Source organism: Mobula hypostoma, chromosome 6 (assembly GCF_963921235.1).
Source record: "Mobula hypostoma chromosome 6, sMobHyp1.1, whole genome shotgun sequence".
NCBI lineage: Eukaryota > Metazoa > Chordata > Chondrichthyes > Myliobatiformes > Myliobatidae > Mobula > Mobula hypostoma.
The window spans coordinates 136,490,516-136,503,857 of record NC_086102.1 but is presented as its reverse complement, the minus strand read 5'-3'; the positions used below and the strand labels follow the sequence as shown (position 1 = coordinate 136,503,857).

The 13,342-nt window shown below is 43.4% G+C and overlaps 1 protein-coding gene across 1 annotated transcript; it reads right to left on the bottom strand.

Moving 5' to 3' along the window:
- Nucleotides 1-6,395: 6,395 nt before the first annotated feature.
- arl4cb (ADP-ribosylation factor-like 4Cb) lies at nt 6,396-11,118 on the bottom strand. The gene has a single exon (XM_063051801.1). The coding sequence runs from the start codon at nt 10,689-10,691 to the stop codon at nt 10,113-10,115; it is 579 nt and encodes a 192-aa protein (XP_062907871.1). The 5' UTR covers nt 10,692-11,118; the 3' UTR covers nt 6,396-10,112.
- Nucleotides 11,119-13,342: the final 2,224 nt, after the last annotated feature.

The following is a 13,342-nucleotide window of genomic DNA, read 5'->3' as shown; positions in this document are numbered from 1 at the left end:
ACTGTTACTCTCTTCATAGGTTTTGCCTAGCCTTCCCAGTGTTTCCAGCAGTTTATGTTTTAATTTCTGCAGATTAGACCCTGGGTTTAACTCAAAGAATGTCCTTAGAATTGAATGTTGATGGTGTTTTGTTTTTGTCACTTGCTTTAAATTACAGTCAGTACTGGAATTTGTTACAGAAAACAGTAACTCAACAGCCTTGTACCTATAATTACAGTTGTAAATATATTAGCATTCTGATTTGGGTATAATTCTGACCAGTTTCCTCTTGGTGCTTCAGTTTGAACACACATTCCAAAAAATACACGATTAAGATTGGAGAGTTGTGGGCATGCTATGTTGGCAGTGGAAATGTGACAGTACTTGCAGGCTGCCCAGTGCAATCCTCGCTAATTTTATTTGATGCAAACAATGGCTATCACTCTATGTTTCGATGTATATGCGAAAAACAAATTATGTCTTCTTTTCAAAAATGCTGAGCAATAGTAAAGCAAATGTAACCAAATTTTGTTAAGGCACCGTTAGAAATGCCAGAACCATGCTCACTATTTGTTATTAGTCTTTGTCCTTGGAAATACTGGTAGATCCTGTTCCTTAGAATCCTCTCCAGCACATTTCCACCACTGACGTTAGGCTCAAAGGACTGCAATTCCCTGGCCTGACCTTACAATCTTTTTTGAATAAAGACACAACATTTGGCACCCTCCAGTCTTCTAGTACCTCATCTTTGTCAAAGGAAAGAACAAGTATCTCTGCCAGGGCCACCGCAACCACTTTGCTAGCTTCTCACAATGCTCTAGAATGCACTTGAATTGACTTTGTTACTTACATCCTTCATGTACATGAGGAATAAAAATATTTATGTTACATCTCTGTCTAAATGTGCAATTTATAGTAATTTACAATAAATAGTATGTACAACAGGACAATCAATATAACATAGAAAACAATTGTATCAGCATGAATTAATCAGTCTGGTGGAAGAAGCTGTCCCGGAGCCTGTTGGTCCTGGCTTTTACGCTGCGGTACTATTTCCCTGATGGTAGCAGTTGGAACAGTTTGTGGTTGGGGTGACTCGGGTCCCTAATGATCCATCGGGCAATTTTTACACACCTGTCTTTGTAAATGTCCCGAACAGTGGGAAGTTCACATCTACAGATGCGCTGGGCTGTCCACACCACTCTCTGCAGAGTCCTGTGAATGAGGGAAATACAGTTCCCATACCAGGCAGTGATGCAGCCAGTCAGGATGCTCTCAATTGTGCCCCTGTAGAAAGTTCTTAGGATTTGCGGGCCCATACCAAACTTCTTTTATCTTGGTCATACCCTGGGGATTTATCCACCATAAAATGCTTTAAGACCTCCTGCACTTATGCTTTTCTAATGTGTATTTATTGGAAGACCCTTAATGTGGATATCTTTTAATTCCTTAGCTTGCATGACCTTATCCATAGTAAATGCAGGTGAGAAATATTCATTAAGACCTTACCCATATTTGACAGAGAACGCTCAGTAAATGCACTCCGTACATACGCACACAGTTCTTCCCTCAGTATATTTGTATAATGGATCATCTTTATGATGCCTTTCCTGCCATACATCGAAGAATATTCCATTTATTTATTAATGGTGATGTGTAAATGCGTATATATTGTTTGTATCTTGTATTCATGATAGATGCTTCTGTTTATTTTGTAATATAGTTACAATTACATTGTGCATCATATTCTGATTCATGTGTAGCCTTAAGTTAACTTGGTGGGTAATTTATGGTGGGATGTCCTAATGCCTAAAAAAAAATGACAGGGAGGTCAGTGAGAGATCGAGAAACCAGGAGTTCATCCTGGAAATAGTATGCATCTATGATTGTGTTTTCTGGTAGATACCTTTTTGTAAATATTGGCAGTTTTCTTTTTGTTATTTTTGCTAATTGTTGTAAGTTTGATTTTTGAGGCAATGAATAAACAGCCCTGCATAAAAGTATTAAACGACTCCAGCCATTTCTTCCTTTGGTCATAACGCGTGATGATTGCACCATTATCTTGCAGCTCTAGACAACCATGTTGATCGTTAAGGGAAATATTCTCTTCCCACTTATTTTCTTCAAGAATCTCTTGGGATTCTCCTCACCATTTTTGCCCTCCTGATTTCCTTCTTGTGAACTCAATCTCTTAAACTCCTCAAGAGATTTGCTTGATTCCAGCTCCTATACGTGTCATGCACCTCCTTCTTTTTCCTGATCTGAGCCTCAATATCCTTCATCATCCAGGGTTCCCTAATCATGCCATTCTTGCCCTTCACTATAAAAGGAAAATGCTGCCTCTGAATTATCTCACCTTTAATAGCCTCCCAATTGCCAACCATCCCTCCGTCTGCAAACAGCCTCTGTCAGTCAACCTCCAGAAATCTTGTCTAAACACTTCAAAATTTACCTTGTCCCAGTCTAGGAATTTAACCTGTGGGCTAGTCCTATATTTTCCCATAACATTTAAAAATTAGAATTATGGTCACTGTTCCAACGTGCTTTCCCACTGACACTTCTGTCATTTGCCCAGTTAATTTCATGTAGGAGGTTTGTCTCTAGTGGGCCCATCAACATACTGACATACTGTTTAAGAAGGCTTTCCTGGACTCATGTAATAAATTCTGCTCTATCCAAGCTTGTGGGCATGTGGCCAAGTGGTTAAGGCATTCGACCAGCAATCTGAAGGTTGTGAGTTCGAGCCCCAGCTAAGGTAGCATGTTGTGTCCTTGAGCAAGGCTCTTAATCACACAGTGCTCTGTGACAACACTGGTGCCAGGCTGTATGGGTCCTAATGCCCTTCCCTTGGCCAACATCGGTGTCGTGGAGAGGGGAGACTTGCAGCATGGGCAAATGCCGGTCTTTCCAGGTGCAGATCCATGGTCTCGCAAGACTAACGGATGCCTTAAAATCCAAGCCCTAAGCACAAAGGCAATATGAGGGAAGTTGAAATCATCTGCTATTACTCTACAACTATCTGTGGTCTCCCAACATTCTTTTTCCTTTATTTCCATGTGGCTTCTAGGGGAGTGGGGGAAGGGCTATAATTGAAATTGGTTTATTTTTGTCACATGTCCGAAGATGCAGTGAAAAGCTTGTCTTGCATACTGTCCATACAGATCAAATCTTTACGCAGTGCATTGAGGTAGAACCAAGTAAAACAATATCATGGCAGAATTAAACTGTAACAGCTACATAGAAAGTGCAGTGCAGTTCAACAATAAAGTGCAAGATCATAATGCGGTAGATTGTGAGTGATCATGACCTTCTTATTTCTAATTTGCAATCATATTACCTTACCTGATGATTTCCCCCAAGAATATCTTCTGAAATCATTGCCACCATATTCTTTCAAATCAAAACTACAACTCCCTTTCCACTTTTACCTCCACCTCAATCATGACTGCAGCATCTGTGGCCAGGAATATTGTGCTTCAAGTCTTATCCCTTCCTTCGATCAAATACTCATTGACTCAAAGAACTCTGGGATGTGCTATATTACTAAAATTCAATTTATTTTTCAACAGAATGCAAGAAACACTATCTTCAGCCATTATTTCCCCAAACATATTGAAATCCATGCCATCTACGAACCCTTAAGAGCCAAAGAAGCGCAAGCCAATAGAATTCAAAGGTTACTGAAGGGGTAGCCAATCAGGACTGAGGCAAGCAATTTGGAGGTGGGGATGGCAGTATATAAACATGAGCACTCCCAAAGACAAATACCTCAACTGGTGATGAAACGTCTGCAAGCTAATTGCCAATCTCGGCAAACACATCATCATCATTTCCCTCTTCTATCTCCTTCTTCTTTTGATTACCCTATTCTTATCCCCGTTCTCATATTCTATCAGCCCCTTTCACTCATCTTTGTCCAATTTTCCCTCCCACTTCACACATAGGGTCACCCTCTCCTCCACACCACTTCCCATCTGGTTCCACCTCACTTCTACTCTTGATAGTTTCCTTTCTCAATTCCTTTGTCAGAATCCATTACACTTGTCTCTTTCCAGCAGCTGTACCCCATCTTCACACTCCCCCCCACTCTCAAACCTTGTTCCAACTGTTTTCAATTCTTTGCCCCTCCTATCTCTGTGCCTCCATCTGTCATTCACCTTCAGCCCCACTCCCCTCCCCTAACGAGCACGACCTGCCTCCGCAGCCCACCAATCGCTTCAGTCATTTTTTTGGCATTCCCCTTCTCTCTTTGCTGACCATCTCCTCTCTCAGTCCTGATGCAGCATTTCGGCTCAAAACCGTGACAATTTCTTTCCTCTCAGCAATGCCTTTCGACCTGCTGAGTTCCTCCAGCAGATTGTGTGTTGCTCTACATTTCAATATCTGCAGTTTTTTTTTTCTGTTTTCCCTCATTTATTGCTTTGTTCATGTACAGCCTAAACGTTTGGCCAGCAGATCTGAACTGAGTGAAGAAAGTTGTTTTAAATCTCACTCACTAGTCGGGAAAATATACAGATGGACATAAGGAACAGCTTAAGTTCAGTTGTCAGGGGAAATTCTCTTTTCAGCATTGGCATGGTAGTGTAGTAGGTAGCACGATCGCTTTACAGTGCAAGCAATGACTGATCAGCTTACAATTCCTACCGCTGTCTGTAACGAATTTGTACACACTCCCCATTTCCTCTAGGTGCTTTGGTTTCATCCACATCCCAAAGATGTATGGTTTGGGTTAGGATTAGTAAATAGTGGGCATGCTATGTTGGCGCTTGTGAGCGGCCCCCAGGACAATCCCCACTGATTTGATTTGACACAAACAATGCATTTCACTGTACGTTTCAATGTACATGTGACAATTAAAGCTAATCTCTCTTTTAGGGCCTGCTTAAGCAATTCTTTCCAGCAGTGAGACCCCATGGCTTCTGCTGAAGTAATGTTAAGTACATGCCTGCAGTCCGTATATACTAGTGAGGCATTCTTATCCTAAATGGCAAGACACAATGTGATGTTAATACATGTAGGGGCCTAGACAGCTTTAAAATAACTCTTGATAGCTAAGCCTCTGTCTTAACTCTGGCCCAAAACTGCCAAATATGGTAACTACCCCAGATATTACTGAAACTTGCAAAGTTAAAATGAAAAGTTAAAGTCACTTATAAGCAATTAAAACATATATCTAAACACAACTACTTAAAATGTGAATTGCCTAATACTTGCCTTTCTTACCCGTGGTCATTTCTCTCCACTGAAATAATGGACTTGCTGGGCCTCACCGATTGGCACAGCTTCAGTTAGTTGATTCTAGGGTAAGTACTGAAGAAGCATGGCCTGGTTTATGTTCTATTGATGCCTTTCAAGAGACTTCCTCTCACAAAGAGTGATTGGGAGATCCCATGGTAGTGTATAGTGCACAAGGCTGTACAGTGCAGGTGAGACAGGTTCAATTCCCACCACTGTTTGTAAGTTTGTATGTTCTCCCGTGACCATGTGGGTTTCCTCTGGGTGCTCTGGTTTCCTCCTACAGTCCAAAGACATACCAGTTGGTGGTAGGTTAATTGGTCATTGTACATTGCCCCACGATTTGACTAGGATTAATGCGGAGGGAAGGGGAGTGGTTGCTGGCAACATAGCTGAAAGGGCCTATTAGACACTATGTATCTCAATAAATATAAAGCATCTAAATTTCTGCAGAGAAGTGCCAGCATGTTGGCATAGAACCTCAAGAATTTCTCAACAAGCCCCAACTCATTCACTTTAATCCATATCCAAGCAGCTGTCCCTTCAGAAGAGAGAATATAAAGAGGAGAAACTTAAGTATGTGCAGTTATATCAGTGTAAGAAGTTGCGCTAAATTGCAACTACTGATGAGCACAGCCTGTAAATTATAACGTATGCATTGCTCAATTACCCTGAACAAGAGTTAAAGATATAATCTTTTTGAACACGTTTTCTCACCCATCTGACTGGAGCAGAAGTTCTAACAATGTAAGGCTCTTGGGAATTTATTTTTTGACTGGTTTTGTAAATTCTACTTTGAGCAAAAAAAATAATCTGAACAGATTGGTTCTGTGTGAGCTACCAGACCATGACAGGGAGATAGCTATTTAAATGTGGAAAGTGAGACGCTGAGTTAGAGGGGAAGAATGGGAAAAGACGGTTTGCTGCCTCTGGGACAGTGTCTGACCTCAATCAAGCCGTAGGCTGAAACAAAACACCATCACGTCATCCCAACCTCCTGCCAATAGCTTTTGTAAATAAAGATAAAAGGTTTAAGAGGAAACTCACATAAATTAGCATACATGCAACAAGTAAAAAGATACATACACATCAGATCATGAGAGCAGGAGAGATCTACATTTTAAAGAACTGTAAGTGCAGAGGTCTTTATTGAGAATGTAGTTGAATTTATTATTCTCGGCATCAGCAATAATGCTAAAATCCAAACATTCCTGTATCCTTGTCTAAAATAGATAATTTTTTCCAACATCTCTGAAGATTCACAGATTCAGAGGACCTGTGCTTCTTTTGCAAAATAACCACATCTAATTGTCAACTGCACACAATTCTACAGCACCTATTGATTCACCACAAAGTAATAAAATTTGAAAGTGCAAGGCAATTAACTATATGATCTATGTCTCATCGCTGCAGCAGTCTGAGAATCGAAGTTGTAGGTAAAGCGAATTAAATCAAACTAATTTAATATTGGCTTTGCTCCCAGTGAACTATTGTCAAGAAATTAAAAAGTAAACAACAGAAGATGATTTATTATTTCTGGAAAATACAGGTAGTTTGTATTGTATGATCGCACACATGTATGCATGTGTGCTTATATTTCACATGCAAACACAACTGTTTAATCGCAACTGCATGCAATTAAAATGCATGCATGCATAAGCAAGCACACTGATGCAGATGCATGCATGAAGAACCTGTACAAAGATATGCATCTACCAGCCTTTGTGAAAGGTTGTTAAGTAGATCAGAATGTTTTCCATTTAATAGGGTCAGTGCCTTCATAGAATGCTTGGAAAAGTTCATTACGCATTAAGGGAACAAAAAAAAGCCACAGTGACTGTAAGACGTATTTTCGCTTTAGATGTGATGCCCACCCTACCTTTGTAAACATCCGGATTGTTCAACATTTCAACCTTTTAACAATGTGAAAATGAAGAACTGCCAAGGGATTGTGGAGTTCTTCGTGAGAAGGGCAATGAGACAGAGACAGGTAAATTCATAAATGTCTGATTTCATGTGTGCAAATTTATCCTCTTCCTGGTCTCTATATAATCATGAGGATCAAGCAGCTTTTATTCATAATCTGCAGATCTTCTCATGTTTCCTATTCATAATTTGACTGGTCAATCCCCTTAAATTGCTAGATTTAAATTGCTACAAAGGATCATAAGTTACAAGGTGAGGCCTGCAGATAGCGTTATCTTTTTTTTTGTAACTGGCCACAGTAAACAATGTCATTTTATTGAGAAGGGAGTTGTAAAATACATTTTTCTCTGAAAATGTTTCCACCCTCATCCAAACATACTTAGAATATGAGCACTAATCTGTCACCTGCATTCAGTCAAACAGATTTAGCAGCAATTAGTAACACAAGAGATTCTGCAGATGCTGGAATTCTTGAGCAACACGCACAAAATGCAAGAGGAACAAGCACATCAGGCAGCAGCCATGGAGGGGAGCAAATATTAACATATCAGTGTCTTGGCCTGAAATGTTGACTGTTTACTCTCCTTAGGACATAGGAACAGAATTATGCCATTCAGCCCATCAAGTCTGCTCTGCCATACCATCATGGTTTATTTATTATCCCACTCAACCCCATTCTCCTGCCTTCCCTTCATAACATTTAATGCCCTTACTCATCAAGAACCTATCCACCTCCGCTTTAAATATACCCAATGACTTGGCCTGCACAGCCACCGATTCACCGCCACCTGGCTAAAGACTTTACTCATCTCTGTTTTAAAGAGACATCCATCTATTCTGAGGTTGTGCCCTCTGGTCCTAGACTCCCCCACTGTAAGAAATATCCTCTCCACATCCACTGTATCTTGGCCTTTTAATATTCAATAAGTTTCAATGGCTTCCCCCTCATTCCTCATTCTTCTAAACTCCAGCCAGTACAGGCCAGAGCAATCAAACACTCCTCATATGCTAACCCTTTTATTCCCTGAAATATTTTCATGAACCTCCGCTGGACCCTCCATAGATGCTGCCTTGGTTACAAATTGTTTGAAATAAGCTTGGTGGGAGCAAAGATCCTAGACGTGGAATGCTTTTCTGTGCGTACGAGCCTTCACAACTTCACGGATATAAACTTCGAATCCCCAGTCTCAGACATTGTTACAGCATGGCTACAGCACAAATACCGTGAACAATTTGTCTGCAATGACACAGTTAATATGAGTCAAGTATGATTTTCCATTCTGCATTGAGCTTCGTTTTCAGCAGATCGGTTCCCAACAACAGCACATAAATCAGAATCTGCGATGATTTCTCAGCCCCTCTCCCAACTGATTGCCCCTTATTTGCTCTTTTACCTTCCAGCACTTGAGCAATGCTGTGGTCATGGGCAAATCCCTTCATCTGTGGATAAAAGGCTTCTGGTTCATCTTATCCTTACAAACTCACACCTAAAGGAGATTCCTCACTTATATCCCTCAGCCTTTTCCCCAAAGTTACTCACTGCATGCATACACGAGATGTTGACATAAAACAATATTTCAGTCAGCATCAAAAGCACTAAAATATGGCTTATTGAAAATGCTTTCATCAAACAAATGCAATTCTTATTATAGATATTAATAAAATCAGAACACAATATCCCTGTATGGTGATAGCAATTATTTTGCAAATCTAATATTCTAATAAATGTGTTCGTGTGTACATAATCGAACTATGTGTGTGTGTGTGTGTAGTGTATAGTGTATAGTACTGGCGCACACGAAGCAATTATTCTACAGATCTAATATTCCCTATAAAATTACCGTTATCCTGTGTGTATCAACGCAATTGAACTATATACGCCGGGGCACGGTATATAGGTACCTGCACATAAGCGGCCACACAAATGTACGTAATTTACTCGTTTCGGTAGAATATTACATTAGAGAAATAATCAGCTATATTTTTACAAATGTGATTTGCATTGTAAGTACCCACTGATAAATCTGAGCTTGAAATCGTGCAGCCACTGTTCCAATGAGGGATGATAGTACTCGGTAGAGATGGAATCTAGAGCGGGAGAATGAAATTGGGACAGGCCAGTGAGTTTAAAAATAACAAGACAACAGGCGATCTCTGCGAAGGACAGAAAGCACCACATCATCCTAGTATCACAAGCTCGTTCTTTATTATCCCAAGATCGTAATTCATTCTGACCGTCAAAGACATGCAGATAAATACAGTACCTAAATGATGTAAAGGTGAGGGCCAGCCTTACCTATTTCAGCTTATAATATTGGGCTAAAAAGTATTAAACTTAAGAAGGTACAATCAAAATATAGCGACAAGGAGCCACGGGGTCAGGATCGGGGTTACAGTTCTCCTTCCGCACAAGCTCCATTCTGTAATATCCTTTTTGTTTCTCTTCTTTCGTCGAACCTTGACCCCCTCTGGATCATCTCCCTCCCCAACAGCTCCGAGGCTGACGGCCGGTCCTTCCGAAGGAGGCGAGGAGAGATTTACTGTGCCGCAGCCCGCTGGTCCACCCGTGTGAACGGCGGCAAGGAAAGCGGCGTGTGGACGGCGAATGCATTTCTCAGGCAGAAGGCTGGGTGCATGGAGATCGCAAATGGCGGGGTGGAATCCGCATTAAAAAGTTCCAAACTGTAAATGCCCCGTGCCCATCAGGGCTACGCAGAAGGGCGAACGAGAAACAGTGTGCACCCACCTCCTGTCCGTAGCCACTCTCCATTCACTAATGCGCTGAACTGGTCACTTGGGTCAAGCCGCCGATTCTGCCAGTTCATTCTGTTGGTGTATGACTTAGTTCAATTTAGCTTAGATAAATATGTATGTGTGTATCTGTGCATTTCTACAGGACCTCCGAGGAGCCCATTTGGGTTCCGAGAGTGCTGAACACCAAGTCCCGGTCCTTCTTTCCTCCCCGCATTCGATCACCGCTTCTTCTTCTGCCTCAACGCCTTCCTCTTCTTCACGATCATCTCGTACAGTTTGTCCATGCCTTCGTGCAGCCCCTCGCCGATGATTGCACACGCCGGCTGAACATACCAGGTGGTGGACGGGCTGAGTTCGTGTAGCGCCAGCTGCCGCTCCAGCTCCGCCACCGGCAGCGACTTGGGCAGGTCCTGCTTGTTGGCAATTACCAACAGCGGCGTGCCCTGGTTCTCCGAGATCCTAGTGATCTTGTGCAGCTCACTCCTGGCTTCCTCCAGCCTCTCCACATCTACCGAGTCCACCACGTAGATGATACCGTCGGTGCAGCGGCTATAGGACTTCCAGAGGGGCCGGAGCTTCTCCTGGCCGCCGACGTCCCAGAAGTGGCAGCTGATGCCCTTGGCTGTCCCATTGCCCAGCTTGATCTTCTCCGTGTTGAAGCCGATGGTGGGCACCGTGTTGACGAACTCGTTGAATTTCAGCCTGTATAAAACGGTGGTCTTTCCTGCCGAGTCCAACCCCAACATGACAATGTGCAAGGACTGGAAAGCCGATACATTGGAGAAACTGTTCCCCATTTTTCTCAGGCGGTTCAGCAAGGGGAGATGAGTGGGGGGATCCGAGGAGGGAATGTCGATAGAGCAGTGCTCGCAGTACGCCTCTGCTCTCAGCCCGACGTGCTCAGAGAGCGCAGCTTCTCAGGCTGTCCGCGTCGGCTTCTCATCCCGGGCGCCGAGAGTTCGGTGAGGTTGCCCCGACAGGCTCGAGTAGTTCGTGTATGGAAGCCGGCGGACGGGAGAGCTTCCTTTCTCTCTGCGCCCACACACGGACATGTGAAGTGCAGAGCTCTGGTAGACGGTCAACCCCCCTCCGCGCTCACAGACAGACAGGAATGACACAGAACGGCAGGAACACCCCCAGGTCGCTTTGCAACTTCCGCCTACACAAGAACTTGCAAGAGGCGGGCTTCAGACAAATACCACCCCGTTATTTAAATTCGGATTAGCGACCGCTCGCACGGATGGCGTACGACACACCGTTCATCCCGGCAGGCAAACTCACCCTCCTTACAACCGTCCACCCTTCGCAATGATCCAAATGCGTGTGCGTGCTCCAATCGGAAACACCAGGGTTCTTTATTATGGGAACACATAATTGACAAACATCTAACGGGCAATCCCGATGCAGGGTTTCGACCCGGAACGTGGACGATAGCCCTTCTCCCACGGATACTGCCCGACCCACTGAGTTCCTCCAATAGATTGTTTATTGCTCCAGATTCCAGCATCTGTAGTCCCTGGTGCCTCCATCTTCGAGTTTATTCCACTTCACGCATTGTGATCATGTAAAATGAATCGCAGCCCCTAACTCCCGACATCACTGGGGCCGGTTGGTGCATCAAGGTTTCATAAGGCATTCGGATATTCACTGGAAATTTGCGGGATTTAATCCCGCTACATCTCCCCAAATTAACCCATACCCCGCCCCCACACCAGCACTCCGGCATGATACGAATGCGCCACTGATTGAACAGATGGAGACACAAATGACTGCAAGTACCATAATCTAGTGAGAACTCAGTTGGTCCAGGGTTTTTTTTTGGAGGGGGGTGATTGAATGGACAGTCAACGTTTTGGGTTGAAACTCTGCTTCAGAATCAGCAGCACGTATGAAATTTGTTAATATAGCTGCAATTGTTCAATACAGTACAATTTCAACCCGAAATTTAGTGAATCCGCCTCTAGGAGGGACTCCCTCTAGGTGCAGGAATTCTTTACGTTTTGGATGAAATCCTGCACCAAATACTGAAGCAGATTTTCAACCAAAAACGTTGACTGTCCATTCCCCCTCCCCCCCCCCCAGTAGATACTGTCGGTCCACTGAGTTGCCCCAGCAGATTGCTTGTCTCTACTGATCGATTAGGCCATTTACTGCCTGTTGGAACCGGTGAGGCCAGGCAGCATTTGCAGAGGGAAATGGACATTATAAGTTCCTGGTTGAAGTAAAGACTGAAAAGTTCAATAGAGACATTTAATGTCAGAGAAATGTATACAATATACAACCTGAAGTTCTTTTTCTTCGCAAGCATCCACGAAAACGGGATGAATGACAGTTCAATGTTCAAACCCCAATTCCCCCCTCCCATGCATAAGCAGCAGCAAAGCAACGATTCCCCCTCCCCCACCAGCAAAAAAAAGCATCGGCAGCCCCCCCCCCACTGAGCACTCAAGCATGTGCAGCAAAGCATCAATAAAGACACAGACCTGCAGTACCCTAAAGACTACTAGTTCACCCGGTAAATTGACATACCACAGTCTCTCTCTCCCTAATAAGGGAAAAAGAGATGTCCCCGAGGGGAGATAACCAGTGTAAAAAAATGAAAGGAGTGGTTGGCAGGTGACAGGTGGATCCATTTGAGGAGAGATGATACATAGATGGAGGAGTGAAGAGTGGGAAGACGGTTAGAAGCTGGAAATGACCAATAGCTGAAGGTATTGGAATTGGACGGGAGAATGGTGAAGCGTGGGACAAAGAAGGGAGGTGGAGAAGGCGGGGGGGGGAACAAAAACACAGTGTGAGGAGACTGTGTGTAATGAGCAGATAGAGTGGATGGGGGAAGAGGATGTCAATGGTGATGGGGGCCAGCTGCATCTGAAGAGTGAAAAGAGGAAAAGCTGGGAGGGGGAGCATTTACAAGGAATTTGAGAGTTCAGTGTTCAAATCACCAGATTATATTTTGCCCAGGTGGAATATAAAGTGCTATTCCTCTAATTTGCTTTCATCTTTAACTTGTCAATGGAGGAGGCCGAGGACAGAGAGGTTGCTGTAGAAAGGGAAGGAGAATTAAAATGGCTGGCCACCAGGAGACCCAGATGTCAGCAAGTGCTCCGAGCCACGGGGATTCATTGTGCAAACAGCAGTATCAGAGCTGCTCCAGTTAATGACTGTGTGGGCAGTTCTTGAAGGATCACTTCACTTCATCCCAATCACTAAGTACAGGGGCAACCTGAGGCAAAAGGGTTTCATTTCTGAAGCTGACCGTGCACTTTCAATTTCCTGCTACTTTAATCTACATCCCACTCCACCTCCAATTTATCTGTCTGTGATCTCCGCTGTACCAGTGAGGATCAACATCAGCTGGGCAAACAAGACATTATCTTTTGCTCGTCCACGTCACAGCCTTGTAGACTCAAAGTTCAAATCCACACCTTCAGGTAACTCACTTTTC